This window comes from Engystomops pustulosus, chromosome 3, assembly GCF_040894005.1.
Source record: "Engystomops pustulosus chromosome 3, aEngPut4.maternal, whole genome shotgun sequence".
Lineage (NCBI taxonomy): Eukaryota > Metazoa > Chordata > Amphibia > Anura > Leptodactylidae > Engystomops > Engystomops pustulosus.
Window position 1 is genome coordinate 174,538,386 of NC_092413.1, and position 21,448 is coordinate 174,559,833.

Sequence of the window (21,448 nt, forward strand, 5' to 3'; positions counted from 1 at the left end):
CAACACTGCATTTACAAAACGTGTGCGTTCACACGTTTGTTAACACGTGTTAACGTTTGCACTTTGTAAACATGTTGGCAACAACGTAATTAGGCAAATCTTCTCTTCTCAGATGTTGTCATGCATTTGAAAATGCACGTGTTAACCCATAAAAACACGCAATCAAAGGTCAGAGCTCATATTACTGACTTGTGGCAAAATAGAAGCTAAGCTGTAATTAGTTGCTTATTGATACAGCAGACAATGGCTCCTGTATTTGATGGATGTCATATTACCTCACATATTACTTCACTAGCTTACCTCATATCTTACCTCACATATAAGCTGTATTATACTCATTGCCTACAGCAACCAATCACAGCTCTCTGGGGTCATCTTATACGCCGGTAATCCCGACCGCGCTGAGCCCTCTCCATAGCCGCTAAGTCTTTGCTGCATATTGCAGCAAAGGCTTACCGGTAATACCCGAAGACCCGAGGCTATTTCGTTTTAACCCCTTCATTATAATGTGCTGATAGCACATTGTAATGAATGAGGAAAATCCCCATATACTAGTATACTGTAGTATGGCAGTATATGATAGGATCGATCAGACAACCTAGGGTTAAAGTACCCTAGGGAGTCTGAAAAATAGTATAAATAAAAAAAGTTTAAAAAAAAAAAATTATAATTAAAAAACCCCTAAAATTTCAAATCACCCCCCTTTCCCTAGAACTGACATAAATATAAATAAACAGTAAAAATCATAAACACATTAGGTATCGTCGCGTCCGAAAATACCCAATCAAAATATGATAACGGTTTTTCAATGCGTTTATCCCCGTAACGGAAAATAGCTCCCAAAGTCGAAAATGGCACTTTTTTGCCATTTTGAAAAATATTAAAAAATCTATAAAAAAAGATCAAAAGTTCGTACAGTCCTAAAAATGATATCATTGAAAATATTATCAAATGTCGCAAAAAAATGACACCACCCACAGCTCCGTACAACAAAGTATAAAAAAGTTATTAGCGCCAGAAGTTGGCAAAATCAAAAAAATAATTTTTGTACAGGAGGTTTTCATTTTTGTAAATGTATGAAAACATTATAAAACCTACACAAATTTGGTATCCACGTAATCGTACCGACCCAAAGAATAAAGTAGGCATGTCATTTGGGGCGCTAAGTGAAAGACGTAATATCCAAGCCCACAAGAATATGGCGCAAATGCGTTTTTTCACCATTTTCATTGCATTTGGAATTTTTTTCCCGCTTCTGAGTACATGGCATGGATTATTTAATAAAATAAAAATTTAAGGTACAGTATGGTAACATTTACAGTAAAATGGACGATGCTAATGTTGTTGTTGTATGCCTTATGTTTATGAGCGACAGTTTTCCTGCTATATACCTGCATGTCATAAGAATTTAAATTAAAAAAAGGACCATGTTCAATTCAAATCTTGTTTTTTTTAATTTTTACCGGTGTTTTGTATGCGTTGGAAATATATCTTAAACTCTTTATTTTAACAGGAAAGTAGGGGGGTCGTCTTATACGCCGGAATATACGGTACATACATACACATATATACACACACACACAAACAACACAGACCAAAAGTTTGGACACACCTTCTCATTCAAAGAGTTTTCTGTATTTTCACGACAAAAAAAAATTGTAGATTCACACTGAAGTCATCAAAAATTAACTATATAATTTCACATATGTAAACAAAAAAGTTTGAAACAACTGAAAATATGTCTTATATTCTAGGTTCATTTTGCTTTGATTACTGCTTTGCACACTCTTGATATTCTTTTGATGAGCTTCAAGGAGGTAGTCACCTGAAAAGGTTGTCACATCACAGGTGCCCTGTCAGGTTTAATAAGTGGGATTTCTTGACTTATAAATGGAGTTGGGACCATCAGTTGTGTTGTGCAGAAGTCAAGAAGTTGTGCAGAGGTGAATACACAGCTCATTGTCCTACGGAATAGACTGTTAGAATATGTATTATGGCTACAAAAAAGCAGCTAAGAAAAATAAGTGGCCGTCATTACTTTAAGAAATGAAGGTCAGTCTATCCGAAAAATTGGGAAAACTTTGAAAGTGTCCGCAAGTGCAGTTGCAAAAACCATCAAGCACTACAAAGAAACTGAGGACCGCCCCAGGAAAGGAAGACCAAGAGTCACCTCTGCTGAGGAGGATAAGTTCATCCAAGTCACCAGCCTCAGAAATCTCAGATTAATAGCAGCTCAGATTAGAGACCAGGTCACTGCCGCACAGAGGTCTAGCAGCAGACACATCTCTACAACAAATGGAAAGAGAAGACTGTGTGCAGCAGCCTTCATGGTAAAATAGCTGCTAGCAAAACCACTAAGGACAAGCAACAAGCACAAGAAACTTGTTTGGGCTAAAGAACACAGAATGGATATTAGACCAGTGGAAATTTGTGCTCTGGTCTGATGAGTTCAAATTTGAGATCTTTGGTTACAACAACCATGTTTTTGTGTGATGCAGAAAAGATGAACGAATGGACTCTACATGCCTGGTTCCCACCACGAACCATGGAGGAGGAGGTGTGATGGTGTTTGAATTAAAGGTATACTGTACCAGCATGATTACCAAAGCGTCTTGCAGCACAATGCTATTCTATCCGGTTTGCGTTTAGTTGGACCATCATTTATTTTTGAACAGGACAATGACCTCAAACACACCTCCGGGATGTAAGGGCTATTTTACCTAGAAGGAGAGTGACGGGGTGCTACGCCAGGTGACCTGGCCTCCACAGTCACCAGATCTGAACCCAATGGAGATGGTTTGGGATGAGCTGGACCGCAGAGTGAAGGCAAAATGGGCCAACACGTGCCAAGCATCTCTGAGAACTCCTTCAAGACTGTTGGAAGACCATTTCAGGTGACTACCTCTTGAAGCTCATCAAGAGAATGTCAAGGGTGTACAAAGCAGTAATCAAAGAAAAAGGTAGCTAATTTGAAGAACCTAGAATAAAAGTCATATTTTCAATTGTTTCAATTTCTTGTTAAGTATTTAATTCCACATGTGTTAATTCATAGTTTTAATGCCTTCAGTATAAATCTACTATTTTTATAGTCACAAAAATACAGAAAGAGAAGGTCCAAACTGTATATAATTAATTTTTTTGCAAGATAATATTTACCCACTCTCACCTTACATATAGGTTTCTTATACTGACTGAAAAAATCCTGCAAGCGCACAGACTTGGCAGCGGCCAGCGATCGGATTTCAGTGTAGGAAGCTCCAGCTACTGATGTAGATTTAGACAAAAGGCAATGTAAGAGATGCAAAAGAGCAAAAGGCACAAGATCTCCTTTGGCAGCTCTGAAAGGTATAAAATATATTTCAAACGTTTTTCTTTTTACATATACAGTACGGATTTAAAGCAAGCTTTTTTATAATAAAAGGCATATGTAGGCCTGTTTATTTGTGGTAAAAGTTGTATTTTACACTGCCCTTATCCCTTTCCTTTGGGGTAACAACAAAAAACAGTGATTCCACTACATTTTTTTTAAGTTTAACCCTATGATTGACCCTACAGTAAAAAAATATATATATAAAAACATTTTTCTAAAGGTTAGTGGGAGAGACACCTAACATATACAGGTTTTCTTAAGTTTTTACTTTTTAGGAAAAACTCATGTTAGGGTCTGTTTACTCTGGGATAAGGTAACATTTTAATTGGTACTATTTTGGGGTCTTAGAAAAGTTTTTGGAAGGTAGAAAGCATTAAATTAAAATGTACACAGTAGGGGGTCGCTACAGACAACTCATTGGGGGTCATTTACTAAGGGCCCAATTCGCGTTTTCCCGACGTGTTACCCGAATATTTCCGATTTGTGCCGATTTCCCCTGAATTGCCCCGGGATTTTGGCGCACGTGATCGGATTGTGGCGCATCGGCGCTGGCATGCACGCGCCGGAAATCGGGGAGCGTGGCCGAACGAAAACCCGGCGGATTCGGTAAAACCGCCACATTTAAAACAAAAAATGTGTCGCGGAGCTTGCACTTAACCTTCACTCAGCCCGGCTCGGTGTATTCCAGTGCGTTCCAGGGAACTTCAGCGCAGCAGCAACACCTGGTGGATGTCGGAGGAACTGCCTTAATAAATCCCGGCCGGACCCGAATCCAGCGCAGAGAACGCGCCGCTGGATCGCGAATGGACCGGGTAAGTAAATCTGCCCCATTATGTTTTTTTCTAATTGATTTTATTTTTAACCCACTATATAGTTACTTTTGGGGGGAAAGGGGCAATATTTCTAGTATTTTTCTTATTATTTATTTACAGGTTTAAAAACTTGAGAGTCACAGAGGTCTTGATCATAACCATTGCTGCCATAGTACTCACCGTCCAATGTCACCAGTTGTAAGTATAAGCGAGTCTTTCAGTTCATTATCTCTTGCCAACTTAGCGTTGGTATATGCGTCCTTTATTCTACCAACCAATAACTGCATGTTAAAAGATTAAACATAAAAAAAAACTGTGAAAAACACTTAACATCTAAAACGCAAATTAAAGATGACAGAACAGACTGTACTGTATAGTTTTCATTTATTACAAGGTCAACATTGAAGTCCCATATAGTCAGATGTACCAGCTGTACTCTATCTCCTCCCTATATAGAGGCTTTCTGAATCATGAAATTATTGAACGCCCTATTTTAAAGCAAAAATCTGAAGTTTATACCTCATTTAAACTTCCTTCTTCACAGTTCACAGCCTCCAAGATATATCTGATGTTTCCACTGAATGCTATTCGGATGTCTTTATCTGGATCTTCCATGAGGCTCAATAAGGCTTGAATCATTGCTCTCAGGTCCTTTTCATCTCTCTGGACATTGAGGTGTGTAAACAAGTCTGGGATATTTTCTGTGAATGCTGGAAGAAAAAAAAAATCATCTGTTAGAGCAGGACACATTATATACATTATCACACATCATCATTACATAACTTACCCATCTTCACAGAACTTGGCATGGTTCTGTCCAACAGAACAAGAAAAGGCTTAAAAAAAGAAGCAGTAATGGCGGAAGGGGCAGAGACAGGCATCAGGTTGAGTCTCAAACTGCAGCAGAGAAGGTCACAGAATATAGAAGGTCCTTTCTGCAGATCATGCCTCTCAAATCCCATGGTAAAGCCACAAGATAACTTAGACATAGTTTGGGCCAGCTCCTTCTTTACAAGCTCCGAGCTGTCATTCAAGCGTTCCCTAAAAAAGAACAGAATAACCAGAAGGTGATTTTATAAAAGCTTCCAATTCTGAATATACGTGCATGGTAGAAGGCAAAACAAATATCAAGATCATTTATTAGAGAGTGCACTATATTGGTAAACCTCTTCATTCCTCCAATATGATTTACCTGTATTTAAATAAACTTTTGTAAAAAGTAAAAACTGTACACCCAAACTGTATTTCCCTGAAAATAAGACAGTGTCTTACATTAATTTTTAATTATATATTATTCATTTATATTTTATATTATATTAATTATTGTTAAAGGGAACCACATTTTTCACACATACAGCTAGTGGCAGGTTCCCATAGAGCCCTATTAACTGACACGTCTACTCCTCTCCATGCAGGCATGCTGTAAGAACATGTCATGAAATAAATGCATGGTGTACAGTTTGCTAATGTTAGGATGATGTCACCCTGGTCACATGACATTACTGACGAATGCAGAGAAAGAATAGGGAGGAGCTGCTGGATTGAGCCCGAGAAGGCCACAAAGAGCTATAGATATCCCTGGATACAAGGCGAAATTATGAAGTTGATTATTGGATCTGAGGGAAACTATTTTTAGCTAAAAGAAGGGCGGTAGTTAGTTACAAGGGCTCTATGGAAAACACTAGCTCTATTTGTAAAAAATGTGGTGATAGGTTCCCTTTAAACAAAAATTCTATATTTATTAATCAGCATAAACTTCTGAATTCCATCAAAAAAATCTTGTGACTATTTCCATGTACAACAATCTATCTAATTAACTATCCTGGTGGTTACTAACAAAAAGCAACATATTTAATTTAATGTCATCATCTTCTCTAACATCTTTATAACTCTCCAAACTCTGAATTTCATGCTGAATTTCTTATGACTCCATATCTCCAATCTCTCAGGTTTAGCACTTTCCTTCAACAAGCCCTTCTTCAGGTAGCTGCTCATAGCACATATGCAACACAGCTGTTATTGGTTGTACCTCATGAATTCTTCATCATTGTCACAACTTCCTGCAGTATCTATAAGATCTACCAATTGTAATGTACGGCATGGGAGGAGCTGTAGCAATGACTGCCGCTAGGTCTTATTTTCAGGGAAACAGGGTAATGCAGTATGGGTTGGCCACTCTTACATACATTGCCCATGTGCCTTTGCTGACGTTATAATAATCCCTAAATATTCATCAAGCGCTTCAGAAATCCTGCTACTTACTTTAGTGCTGTCTGCAAACTCTGTGGATGTTTTTTTATTTACATGTTTAAGCAATGATGAATAGGAGGGGCTGAAGCAGGAGATTATGACTCATCCTGCTCTCCCCCCTCTACCTGTGTCTGTCAGGTGAAGCCACGAGGACAGACTGAAGGAGTAAGAAGCAGGAAGTTGTGTATATATGCAGAGGGCAGCATGGAGAGAACAGGGAAAGGCAGAAGCTTTCAAAGGAGGCAACGGTACAGGTTCACATGCATACAGAGAGTGGCTGTGAACAGATATATTGAAAAGTCGTCAACCCTTTTAAGAATTTGGTACACAGTACAAACTTACCCACAAAATAAAATAAAAAAACGCTCAAGCTTCCTTGGATGATCAGAAACAAATGAATCATTATAACATGTAAACGCTTACTTAAGGCATAGAACAATACATTTTATAGATAGCGATTACAAGTGGATAGAAGATTTATTCTGTCTGATGATACTGCTGGAAGGGAATAAAATTCCAAGCACTTACAGTAAAGTTCTGGGGAGTGAATTATGAGCCTCCTGGCTAATGTGTTGTTTCATTATAGGAAATCCTTTAATGCAAAAGGCACGAACAATTTCATGTTGGCTTTCTAATGACCACTGGTACACCGCCAACCTCCAGTCCGGCATTATATGTTTAGGGAAAAGTGACAGTAGAAGGAGACACTGGGACTGAATACCTGGTGCTGCAGAGAATACAAGATATGCAGAGATTACATAGACAACAGTTGTTTCCTGCACAGGTTCCCACGCAGCCGCTACATGAACGTCAAACACTTTTGTCAGACAAAGAGCCACTTTAAAAAACAGCTTTAAAGACATCCATGCAACCATAACACTATTCATCCCTGCCATTATACATTACAAGAGTGGTGAAACACACCATGTTACTTACATACTTCCTCGTGGATCCTATGACTTAATTTTATAAGGGAAGAATCAAAAGCAGCAACCTTTAAGGAAGCATGGCTTGCATGACTGTAAATCCAAGGTAAAGAGATCAGTCCACACAAATCCACCAGTGTTTGATCAGGGAGACGATTTTTGACTAAAAGCAAAGATGAACAGAATATGTAGCTTAACATTATAAATGACTTACACAATACTTTGCTATAGACATGATCTATATTCATAGCTGTATATAGTAAAAGTACATAGGACGTATTTCACCAAAGAATATACCATAGGTGCAGCACTCATCTATAGGAACAGCATCTACCTGAAAAAAAAAACATGCTATGGCTGTACCCTTTCACTTCCATGGGACTAACCAAAACAGCCAAGATTGCTTCCCTAAACTCCCATGGAGATCAGTGGAAAAAGAGTCATACAAGTGTGCTACCTCTCTCAACAATTGATATATTCCATTAAAAGATACTATTAAATTTAATTTGCCTCACCATGTATGTACATCAAAGCATCATATATCCTAATCATCTTCTTCAGAATTAGGTCTATGCAGTGGAATCCAGAGTTAAGAAGTTTCCTGCAGATCTTAAGTACTCGCACTATCTCCTCTAGGCCAACCCAGGAATGTTTCACATCGGGAATCTGGGTGCTAGATGTCCCAGGCAGGTCTGATGTCTTTGGCGACACACTGTAGAAGAAAAAAAAAAACATGAATAAATACATATACAGGACGGTGTGTGCAAATATATATTATATATCAAAAGCACATACTGCACTAAGTACCAAGTAATCCCTAGACTTTAATCACAAAGTATATGAGTGGCCTTTCTGCATACATAAGCTACATATACTTTAACGGTATAAACGTTCAAGTGACACATTTATATGACCAAGGTCTCTTTCACAAGACCGTAAGCTAGCCTCAAATATGGCAGATGCAAACATCGCCATATAATTGCATTGTGCAAGGCATGTTACAGCGAGCACAGCGTAAGGATAGTGCCGTACATAAGGTACCGCAGCACACCTCCCTGTGGAGAGGGGTGGGGTGAGGAGTGGTTCAACCCTCCAACTCTCCAGCCGAACGTATGCTACACGGGCCCAGCCAAGGCATAGCATACATTTGTGTGAAAGAAGCCTTACTATAGTTATTTTTTATACCATGGGATTCAATCGCAGACATTAGCCACTAATAAGCATACAGTAATTACTGACTGGCACCCCTCCATTCGCCAGAAGCCAGCAGGATACAGGATGTCACAGAAAGTCATGTGACTGCTACCGACTAAAGAGAAACTGTACTAGGATAAGTACAATGTGGATGGCCATATTAGGGTGCTTTACTTACCCTAGTAAAGTTTCTCATTAGTGGCCAACCGCTACAAACGTTAAGCAGCACCCAAATTTTGGACAAGTGCCATGCATTGTGCATGTGTGGAGAATGCAAAACTGAAACCTGCATTTAAACTTGGGAGTTGAGCCATAATAATGAAAATATAAAATAAATCCCCTCCATTACAGTACTTTGTTATTTACAAAGTGCATTGTACTTACATAACAGAATCATTAGTAGAAATGTGTCCATTACAAAGAGCAGCCAAAATCATGGTAACTGTCACGCCTTCCAATGGACAAATGACTCCATCTTCTGCTAGATCTTCTTCTTCCAATGCATACAAGAGAGACAAAAATTTTTTGTTTATCTCTCTCCAGATTGCGAGCTTAGACTTCATATCGACCGGAACAGCCCTGTGAAATTTCACAATGAAGGAGGTGATTGTAGACATAAAAAAAGAAAAAATAAGATTGAAAAATAAGACAGGTTTAACATTGTAATATTCCTAGGGATTGAAAATAATGGACCCCAGCACCCCCCTCATTACCACAACTAAAATGACACCTGCAAACTTGTATGTTAAACTTGTATGGAACTACACAAGTCGAGGCACTATCCTCTAGAGACAGTCAGAGCACATCTAACTTTCAGTGTACTACACAATACTAGAAGTGCACTAAGACTTACACTCCAGACTGGCTTTGTTTCTTTTGGGTTTTTGCTGTTAAACTTAAGCGAGGCCTCTTCTCTTGAACCTCATCGCTGCTGCTCCCACCACCCTCAGACTCCGTACTGGGGGGCTGTGCCGAGATCTGCTGCTGTTGCTGGATGTGTTCATCGCTTGCTTTCTGGACAGCTGCATACACCGACGCCACCAAGTACTGAGACAGAAGCAAATAAACACAAAAAATAACCAGACAAGGCAACAAAACTTCTTTTAATTTCTGGATAGTGCAATAGAAGGACATGCTACCATGTAAAACACTTAAAAAAAAAAACAAACAAACAATTCTGGTGCCTCATTACAGAGAAGAATCGCCTCTTGTTGATCGTGTTTCAGGCCAAGACAAACACGGAGATTAAAGGGGGCCTACCAGCTCCCAAATAACCAAAACCCATGTAAAATCAGCATTGGTTAGAGCACCTACCTTTACAGCTTTCTAGTCAATCTGTCATCCAAAAGAACTTTCTCCATTCATTAGTAAACAAGCTTCCTGGAGCACTTGCAGTACCTGCTTTCTTATTCTTTATGCCGCCAAGTGTTACCCAGCACTGCTCTTACACAATGATAGATACCCCAGACGTAGAATGAAGTTACCAAGTGCACCATCACGTATGACCCCCTCCCTTGGTGCACTAAGAAGCTCATTTCATAAATACAAAATCTGTATTTCCTCTTACATATAGATTTCTAATTTGTAGATGTATGTCTCGAGATCTCATTTAGTGCTATGTTTTCCTTTTGGGTGAAATTGGAGCTGGAGATGGTCTGAAAAGCACACTGACTCTCTCAAGGGGGAAAAAAGGATTCTGCACATAGAAAGTATGTTTGGGTCTGTCTCTTACATGATTTAAATTGAAAACTTTTCTTACCATTTGCTGATTCTGGTTTCCCAGAACATCCACAAATGCTGTATAGATGCAGCGGACATGCTCACTGTGGATCTCCTTAGCAGATTCATATCCGGGTGGAACAACAGTCAGAAAGTACAGTACCATATGACAAAGTGCTTCTCTCAGGGTACCATGCTGCACAACCTTCAAGATACCTCCTTCAAACAGAAGTGCTAGCTTCTTCAGCAAAATATTAAGGTAGACAGGTTCAATGTTCAAGTGCGAATCCAGCTCAAGTTGAAACAAAACCTTCACAAGCTCTAATAGTGGAGCTTCAAAGAGCGATTGTTCTTCCAAGTCCATATCATTTATATATGTCAGCATCCCAAAAAACACAGTGAAGAAGTAGTGTGCCGGCTGCTCTGGTGGTCCTCCCAAACTGATCAGCACCTTTAAGAAGCGTAAAGCCAGAACTTTTAAGTCTGAACCCCCAAAATCTAGCAAAGAACAACCAATTCCCCAAAGTACAAGGTTCTGTCTCGGGAAATAAAAGGCAGAGATATCAGAATCATTGTCCGTCATGACCATCATCATGGTTGTTTCTAGGGACTCCACTTGCTGCATATTCACCAGCCGAAAAGGAGCTGACCTCAGGTTTGCCTGGTTTTCAATCCCATTGCATAAAAACCTGCTTATGGCTGAAGGCCACTCCGCATTGCCCTCCAAACTTTCTTTATGCAAATGAATAAGATCTTCAAACAGATGCAGAAAATCTTTTGTAAGTTTGCCAAAAAGAGAGGGACTTTTATTCTTAAAAAGGAAGAACAAGGAATGTATGACCCCAGCTATTTTCTGGTGTAAAGCTCTGCAGCTTGGTGTGGCGGCTATCCGGAGCAGCTTGGTGACTATCCAATTGTTGAACTCTGAAAGAGATTAAACATATTAAGGATTTATTTCACATTATAACACATTCCTAGATTATATGCAACAAAATTGCATTGTGACAAAAAATAAAGAAAAATGCTTGTCTGTTTAAGTCTATGGGTCCTATGCGGAGCTATGTTTAAAAAATTAAAGCTGTAAAAAGTTTCTGTTTCAGCAGTCAAATTCCCATCCTCTTAAACCCAGCTAACATTCATCTGATTTTTTTCCCAAAGATGAACAGAGTCTTCAAGTCATCTGAATGATTTTACTATAAAGCTTTGGTAAAGAAGTCAGTGAGAAAGAGATACAAAAAAAAATTTAAAAACTTAGGTAAAAAAAACGAAACTTGAATTGCCAACTAAAGACATAGGGGGAGATTTATCAGGGGTTCTTCGCCAGTTTTCTGGGGGTTTTCATTTGCTGGTTTTACGCTTCCTTTTTGCCCGGCGGCAGCGCCACCCTACGGATGCATCAGGTGGCCCAAGCCTCCTGATTCATCTGGCAGTATCCAGGGTGGGGCGTATGATAAATCTCCCCCATAGTTAAGAATGAAACAGATCCAATTCGCAAAGAAATTATCTCTGGTCGTACCACAAAACTGAAATTCTCATATTTAAAGGAAATCTACCATCAAAATCAAGCATTGATAAACCAGGGACACTTACTCTTAGATGCAGGCACCATGACTGTGGTTATAGTTCTATACTTGTTATCCATGGCCTCCTTCCCTCTAAAATACATTTTTATTATGCCAATGAGCCTGAAGGGATTTGGTGGGCGCTTCCAGAGCCCCTCATCGCTGCAGCATCTCAGGCTGTTTACAATGAGCAGAACATGTCTCACCCTCCTCCTTCGGCCTGTGTAATCTAGCAGCAGCAGGATATCAAGGGGAAACCTGCTGGGGTCATTGTAACAAGTGAAAAAAGACATCACTGGGGGGCTCTGGAAACACCGACAAGAGCCCTTCAGGCTCATTAGCATCATGTTAAAAGTACATTTTTAAGAATCAAGAATTACCACAATCACGGTGCCTGGATCTATGAGTAAGTGCCCATGGTTTATCATGATGGATTTGATGATAGATTTTCTTTTATAAAACACCTGAAGAATGGACCCTAGGTTCTATACAGCCCAAAATAGGGGTATCTGTTGTGGACCTTCTCCACACTGGCTATTGTGGCATTATTCGCACTTGTAGCAAATTGAAAAAAAAAAAACGAAAGGTGTGCATAGATCATTCACCATTTTAACACTGGCTGTGTAGTCCTTATCTAGGACTATTGATCACAACACATAGAACTTTTTGAAAGGAGAATTCCCGCCTTAGTAGTTTCTAATGTAGAGGAGGGAACTATGTTGAAAATCCAGGTGAAAAAGATGCTCTGCAATTTGGGGAACTCGCACAAAACTGTATAAAGTTAGCAGTTCATAACTGGTCGTCATTATCTCCACTGCATACAGGACATGGGTGCAGGTCCCAGTGGCACAACCTGTATATAGGAATAACTCTTGAAAATTCCCTCACCCTCTTTGCGGACAGCTAAAACAAGAATTAAGACGATTCAGTCAGAAGAGAAGAAACGTACCAATACAGCTCCGATCTGCATCACTGGTCTGACAGCTATTGATGGGATTGACAAACATACGTGGCGATGACTTCATGATGTGCTGAATAAAGTCTAACAGCATTACTGAGCTTGGTTGGGACTCTGTATTTTTAGACAGCTCCACAGCAACTAAAGAGAAAAGAAGAAGCAGTACTCAATGATTCATCAGCCCTTGGCTACATTTGGCATTAGCCATTGTTGTGCCGGATGACTTTGTATTAAACATTGAGACATATGTGCATGAAAATGTGACCAACTGGTGTAGTGCCCTATAGCAGATTATCTGTATACAATGCAGTGTTTCAGTTGTGAAACTGGGGAGCATTTATGATTTTGTTTTGATTTTTATGGGGGAAGAAAATATGCAAATATTGGCTAATGTGGGGACACATTTATCATCAGGCACCCCAGTTTTCCTGCATAAATGATGATTGATGACAACTATGTTTGGCCAATGGAAAGACAATGGAAAGCCACACAGATCCCCCCCCCCCCCGTGTTTTAAAACACAATGCAAGCGGTGTGTGTGATCACTGCCTCACTGACATCTGTGACGTGACCATTGTATTGGACAAACCATAAGGTAAAACAGCTTTAAGGCAGAAAAAGTATATAGTTGTGTTATATCTCACTTACCAACATCCACATCTGTCAGGATTCTGTCTATGAACTGGCAGAGAATCTGTCTGGGTTTTTGCACAACTGCTTCATAGGACTCTGAGCTGGCGCTGAAACAAAGAGCAGAGCACAGAAGTGTCACTTCTCTATACAATGCGGCACTGCGCAGCTGCCTGTAGGAAAATGCCCTCTGCTCAAGTCTTTCGAGTCCAACATTTAAGAATTAAATAAATGTTTTTCCCCATAACCCAGGTACCGATGCTTTCACATGGTGCGTTCTTGGAGGTTTTTAAACGCACTTGTGCATGTTTACCATGTGTTTGGCTGGTATGAATGTGTTTTACTTCATTTCTGGAAGTGTAAGCATCTGTGAAACGGATTCAAACCAGTCCAAGACATGATAAACATGCAAAAACGCACATGCATAAAAACAAATGCGTTTACAGTACGTTAAACAACGGACCAAAAACGCACTGTGTGACAGCACCCTTAGGCACAGCTGCTGAACAGAGGATGCAGAACCTAAAGTTTGGGTCCACTCATCTCTAGTCGTAACCAAAGCCACTTTTTCGCCATTATGAAACATATAAAAAAATGTAAGACAAAGTGATCAAAGGGCCGTAGAGTCCTCAAATTGGTGGCAATGAAAACTTCAATGCAAATCTCATCTCACGAAAAACGACAGGGCACACAGTATGAAAATGGCAAAATGAAGAATTTTTTTTCATTTTGTGCAGGAGGTTTTAATTTTTGTAAATTTATGAAAAAAATATAAAACCTATATAAATTTGGTACCCACGTAATCGCACCAACCCAAAGAATATAGGAGACATGTCATTTGTGGCGCACAGTGAAAGCTGTAAAAAAAAAAAAACAAGCCCACGAGAAAATGGCACAAATGCGTTTTTTCACCATTTTCACTGCATTTGGAATTTGTTTCCCACTTCCCAGTACACGGCATGGAATATTAAATACCGTCACTAAGAAATGCAATTTGTTACGCAGAAAACCACACAGCTATTTACATGGAAAAATTTTAAAAAAATAGATTTTTTTTTTAAGGTGGGGAGTGAAAAAATGGAAATGCAAAAACAAAAAAGGGCCTGGTCGTTGAGAGGTTAAAGTTCCACATCAAATGGGTGACGTCACATGGATATCAATTATGTGCGGTCAGGTTATTCTTCAGATGATGATGATGATGATAGAAGTATGTGGATACAATTCTATTACAAAACTGACTGAAACCTGATGCATTTTTGTGGTTTCCCAATGGACTTGTCTTTGTGAATAAGCCCTTAAAACACAAGGCAGGTCTCTATATGAATATATAGTGCAATTTTCCCGTGACAACCAATCAGAGCCTGCCTTACATTGTTCAAAGGCACTGACATTGAAGAAAGATTCAACCGGATAGGTGGCCAGGAGAAATGACCCTGCTTCTACCATGCAGCAATGTGAGAGCGCCAGGTCTTCTGTCATAATTCACACCTAAAGCAAAGTGCGGGACATTCATCTATAAAGTCACCCGACTGCCTCAACCCTACATGGAGACTTTAGTGACAGGAGTCACTGCCAGCAATGGCGCGCCACAAGCACCAGCTGTAGTGAGCACATGCCGGGACACAGGGAGACACAGGTGTGTGGGCCGCCCATTACCTGGCCAGTTCTCGCAGGGCCGGGATCATGGAGGCCATCTCCAGCCCGGGGTCCGCCGCCATGCTGGGCCGCCGCTGTCATCCACTTCTTCCCGGGAAAACTATCCGAAAGCCCCTGTGTGTGACGGGAACAGCGCTCACTACAGTGGCCGCCCAGGGACAAAACACTAATATCGCGAGAACGAGTAGTAAACATTACTAATGCCTTGTACACACAGTACAGAGAGAGGAGTGTATCTGCTTTATTATAGTGTACTACACAGTCTATAATACTTGTAGATAGTATAATACAGGGGGTACACCTAGACAGTATACACACGGGGTGTACACATAGACAGTATAGTACACCGGGTATAATACACCTAGACAGTATAGTACACCGGGTATAATACACCTAGACAGTATAGCACACAGGGTATAATACACCTAGACAGTATAGTACACAGGGTATAATACACCTAGACAGTATAGTACACAGGGTATAATACACCTAGACAGTATAGTACACAGGGTATAATACACATAGACAGTATAGTACACAGGGTATAATACACCTAGACAGTATAGTACACAGGGTATAATACACCTAGACAGTATAGTACACAGGGTATAATACACCTAGACAGTATAGCACACAGGGTATAATACACCTAGACAGTATAGTACACAGGGTATAATAATAATAATTCTTTATTTATATAGCGCACACAGATTACGCAGCGCTGCACAATGCATGTCAAATTGGTCCATACACCTAGACAGTATAGTACACCGGGTATAATACACCTAGACAGTATAGCACACAGGGTATAATACACCTAGACAGTATAGTACACAGGGTATAATACACCTAGACAGTATAGCACACAGGGTATAATACACCTAGACAGTATAGCACACAGGGTATAATACACCTAGACAGTATAGCACACAGGGTATAATACACCTAGACAGTATAGCACACAGGGTATAATACACCTAGACAGTATAGCACACTGTATAATACACCTAGACAGTATAGTACACAGGGTATAATACACCTAGACAGTATAGTACACAGGGTATAATACACATAGACAGTATAGTACACCGGGTATAATACACCTAGACAGTATAGTACACAGGGTATAATACACCTAGACAGTATAGTACACAGGGTATAATACACCTAGACAGTATAGAACACCGGGTATAATACACATAGACAGTATAGTACACCGGGTATAATACACCTAGACAGTATAGTACACAGGGTATAATACACCTAGACAGTATAGTACACAGGGTATAATACACATAGACAGTATAGTACACAGGGTATAATACACCTAGACAGTATAGTACACAGGGTATAATACACCTAGACAGTATAGTACACAGGGTATAATACACCTAGACAGTATAGTACACAGGGTATAATACACCTAGACAGTATAGTACACAGGGTATAATACACATAGACAGTATAGCACACAGGGTATAATACACATAGACAGTATAGTACACAGGGTATAATACACCTAGACAGTATAGTACACAGGGTATAATACACCTAGACAGTATAGTACACAGGGTATAATACACCTAGACAGTATAGCACACAGGGTATAATACACCTGGACAGTATAGTACACAGGGTATAATACACATAGACAGTATAGCACACAGGGTATAATACACCTAGACAGTATAGTACACAGGGTATAATACACTTAGACAGTATAGTACACAGGGTATAATACACCTAGACAGTATAGCACACATGGTATAATACACCTAGACAGTATAGTACCCTGGGTATAATACACCTAGACAGTATAGCACACATGGTATAATACACCTAGACAGTATAGTACACAGGGTATAATACACCTAGACAGTATAGCACACAGGGTATAATACACCTAGACAGTATAGTACACAGGGTATAATACACATAGACAGTATAGTACACAGGGTATAATACACATAGACAGTATAGTACACAGGGTATAATACACATAGACAGTATAGTACACCGGGTATAATACACCTAGACAGTATAGTACACCGGGTATAATACACCTAGACAGTATAGTACACAGGGTATAATACACCTAGACAGTATAGCACACAGGGTATAATACACCTAGACAGTATAGTACACAGGGTATAATACACCTAGACAGTATAGCACACAGGGTATAATACACCTAGACAGTATAGCACACAGGGTATAATACACCTAGACAGTATAGTACACCGGGTATAATACACATAGACAGTATAGTACACAGGGTATAATACACCTAGACAGTATAGTACACAGGGTATAATACACCTAGACAGTATAGCACACAGGGTATAATACACCTAGACAGTATAGTACACAGGGTATAATACACATAGACAGTATAGTACAAAGGGTATAATACACATAGACAGTATAGTACACAGGGTATAATACACCTAGACAGTATAGTACACAGGGTATAATACACATAGACAGTATAGTACAAAGGGTATAATACACATAGACAGTATAGTACACAGGGTATAATACACCTAGACAGTATAGTACACAGGGTATAATACACCTAGACAGTATAGTACACAGGGTATAATACACCTAGACAGTATAGTACACCGGGTATAATACACCTAGACAGTATAGTACACCGGGTATAATACACCTAGACAGTATAGTACACAGGGTATAATACACCTAGACAGTATAGTACACAGGGTATAATACACATAGACAGTATAGTACACAGGGTATAATACACATAGACAGTATAGTACACAGGGTATAATACACCTAGACAGTATAGTACACCGGGTATAATACACCTAGACAGTATAGCACACAGGGTATAATACACCTAGACAGTATAGTACCCTGGGTATAATACACCTAGACAGTATAGCACACAGGGTATAATACACCTAGACAGTATAGTACACTGGGTATAATACACCTAGACAGTATAGTACACAGGGTATAATACACCTAGACAGTATAGTACCCTGGGTATAATACACCTAGACAGTATAGTACACAGGGTATAATACACATAGACAGTATAGTACACAGGGTATAATACACCTAGACAGTATAGTACACAGGGTATAATACACCTAGACAGTATAGTACACCGGGTATAATACACCTAGACAGTATAGCACACAGGGTATAATACACCTAGACAGTATAGTACCCTGGGTATAATACACCTAGACAGTATAGCACACAGGGTATAATACACCTAGACAGTATAGTACACAGGGTATAATACACCTAGACAGTATAGTACACAGGGTATAATACACATAGACAGTATAGCACACAGGGTATAATACACCTAGACAGTATAGCACACAGGGTATAATACACCTAGACAGTATAGCACACAGGGTATAATACACCTAGACAGTATAGTACACAGGGTATAATACACCTAGACAGTATAGCACACAGGGTATAATACACCTAGACAGTATAGTACACCGGGTATAATACAAATGTATAGTATACATAATTAAATAGTATACACAATACTATACTAGTGTTGAGAAGCATTGTGATACTGATACAATATTTTCAAGAAAAGTATTATCTTTAAAAATTTAAAAATGCAATGCAAATGTCTGGGGGTGCCTTACCCTGATCGCATATATGATTCCATTGAAACGTATGCAATCAGTAGCGGTCAACCAGTGTTTTGAGAGGAGAGCTATCGGTTTTTATGACAGTTTATTGTATGTATTGTAATGGTTGTCCTGATGTATCTAGTTTAATTTGCAGATTAAAAAAAATGGACACTCCCAGCAGTATGAGCTGTTATACATTTTAATTAATTCTATTTAACTGTATTAATTATATGCTTAAAAAAAGAAGAAAAATGTAGTAATATAAAGAGAGAAGATCCATCTCTGTATACTAGTGCATACATTTACCTTTCTTTGGTTGTACACAGCTGGGGCCCAGAATACCAGAGCTAGCTTATGCGGCCTTGGGAACGTTGTGGTCACGGTGCTTGGTATCGGGACCAGAGGGCTGACCTACAGCCTGGCAGGTCTTTAGCAGGTGGTGGGTGCAAGAAAAGATGGAGGGAAAGGCTGATGGAAGAGGTTTCTCCCTGGGGCAACCCCTGAGTGGTATATGGAAATTCCCCGGGAGATGAAGGATGGGGAGCATGTGGTGGTGAAGCAGCCTGATCCATGGATCACATGGAGGCACGTTGTGCAACTTACAGTTCTTTATTGAACTTGAACAGAGGGCAACGGTCTAAAATCAACAGCAGGTTCAGCAGGCTGGAAAGCTGGTAGGAGGTAGCTGGTCCACTGAAAGGGTTGCTCACAGCCTAGTATTAGCTTCAGGCTGGGCTGGTAAAGATGGAGCCAGATCCGGACAGTGGACCTCTGCTCTAGGGCTTAGTCTCCTGACTTGCCCAAGGTGTCCTGATTGGCATCCTCGTGGAATTTTATACGCACATTTAAAATTTTTATTTTTTAGTATGATACAATAAAGCAATCCAATTTGGTGAAACAGACTACGCTATATGTGCCCAAATTTCCTCTATATTGTATGCCAAAGAGAATCTTGAGCTTTGAAGAGGATGAATACTAGTGTTTGTCAGAATATGGTGGCTTGGAGTACTTGTTCAATACTTTCAAAATCAGAACGTTCAATATCAGGTTTCTTTCATTTTTGTTTGTCATTTAGTACCAAAAATGAAAGAAACCCGATATATAGAACATTCTGAGTTTGAAAGTATTGAACAAGTATTCCAAGAACAAGCCACCATGTAACTATCTGCAGAGAATTCCCCAGAGGAGACATTGGGCAGGAAATCCTTTGAATAGAAATGTTAGGTCAGGGAATCCTTTGTATAGAAGAAGGAAATATCATGAAGTGTCCATATATGGTTTTTGGCTTCCCCTGACACAAGGGGGCTCATTTACTTACCCGGTCCCTGCGCAATCCCCGATCCGGACTGTCCGAAGAGGATTAACTCTGCCGCGATTCAAGAAGATCGTGTGCCCGATTTCCTGGATGTGTCACTTTCCCGATCAGGTGTGCCGGAGTTCACCTTCTTCTTCCTACTGTATGTAAGTGCATGGCTTGCGACACAAATTTAAATGTTAAATCCCGTGTGTAGTCCGAATCCGTTGGATCGTCTAACGGACCACCCCCTGATTTGTGTCGCGTGAAAGCCGTCGCGTTTGCAACACAATACGCTCGCGTGCGATGCAATCCCTGGCGCGATCCCCGAAAAGTTTGTAAACCCGACAAAAATGCAGCCACGGGAACCTTAGTAAATAAGCCCCAAGGTCTCTAAATTATTCATTTTGATTCAATTAAAGGAAATCTACCATTTGATTTGATGCATTATGAAGCAAACATACCTTGATAATGCTGTAGCTACACTGATGCAGGACCATATCTTGGTTAATCCCTGAGCTGAGTGGTTTTGCTGAAAAAACTATTTTATATTGGCCCTTGAGCCTTGGCCTAAATCCTTAGATCAGGAATAGAACAGACATTTAAATGCAATTACTATAGGTATAGTGAGCAGGCATGGGACAGGAGGGCCCTGCTCCAGACTACTCCACTTCTTGCCACAGCCACCTTCACATCACACCAGGCGTGGAGGTGGCATAAGTGGGTAAATACTGTAGTCACAATTTCTAGCCGTGTGCCAAAAACTGGCCTAAAAGCCCTGAAAAATCAGCCCTTTCTCTATTACTCCTTTTAAAAATTTGTCTGAGAGATACAACAATATGGATTTACCAGAACTGTCTAAGAGAGAAATTTTGCTGGTTTCTCATGGCAACTAATCAATGCTAAGCTTTCTTTTTTTTAATTTTTATGTTTTGGAATATGAAAGCTGAGCTCTGATTGTTTACCAAGAGCTCTTAAAGATTTCCTCTCTGATAAATCTCCTCCATAGCCTCATGTCATGACAGCAGGTCACAAAATGTCTAAACCCTTTAAAGAGAACCCGTCATGCAAAATAACCCCCCTAAACTAAATATATTTTCATAAACTGCCATTAGAGAGCATGCCTCTATCCCTTCATTGTCCCTCTACATGCCTGTAAACCTAAGCAATGAGGTCCTAAAGCTGTATGCAAATGACCTGTGAAATGTCCAATGAAGCATTAGCATATTCAAGCTGTCCACTCTATTCATGAGTGGGAGGCACAGCCACACCCCCAGTGCATGACTGACAGCCTGTATAATGGTGTGAGCCTGTATAATGATGTGCTTCCTGGTGCTGGTGACCATGCCCCCTGCAGCCTGTGTGTGCATGTGTGTGTGAGATACAGCAGCTCCAGGCTGCCATGTTACAGCAGAACATGTCAGATTCATGGGTAGGTGATGTCT

General features: G+C 39.9%; 1 protein-coding gene across 1 annotated transcript in view; it reads right to left on the bottom strand.

Moving 5' to 3' along the window:
* The window catches only part of ATR (ATR serine/threonine kinase), a 44,507-nt gene extending 29,266 nt beyond the window's left edge, over positions 1–15,241 (bottom strand). The window contains exons 1-13 of the mRNA XM_072143068.1: positions 15,078–15,241; positions 13,440–13,531; positions 12,783–12,932; positions 10,312–11,195; positions 9,406–9,599; positions 8,937–9,131; positions 7,874–8,070; positions 7,369–7,521; positions 6,961–7,159; positions 4,970–5,223; positions 4,702–4,892; positions 4,363–4,463; positions 3,167–3,338 (exon numbers count right to left, since the gene is read on the bottom strand). Of these exons, the coding sequence (XP_071999169.1) occupies positions 3,167–3,338; positions 4,363–4,463; positions 4,702–4,892; positions 4,970–5,223; positions 6,961–7,159; positions 7,369–7,521; positions 7,874–8,070; positions 8,937–9,131; positions 9,406–9,599; positions 10,312–11,195; positions 12,783–12,932; positions 13,440–13,531; positions 15,078–15,139 (2,844 nt within the window). The 5' untranslated portion in view covers positions 15,140–15,241. The remainder of the gene's footprint in view (positions 1–3,166; positions 3,339–4,362; positions 4,464–4,701; positions 4,893–4,969; positions 5,224–6,960; positions 7,160–7,368; positions 7,522–7,873; positions 8,071–8,936; positions 9,132–9,405; positions 9,600–10,311; positions 11,196–12,782; positions 12,933–13,439; positions 13,532–15,077) is intronic.
* Positions 15,242–21,448: the final 6,207 nt, after the last annotated feature.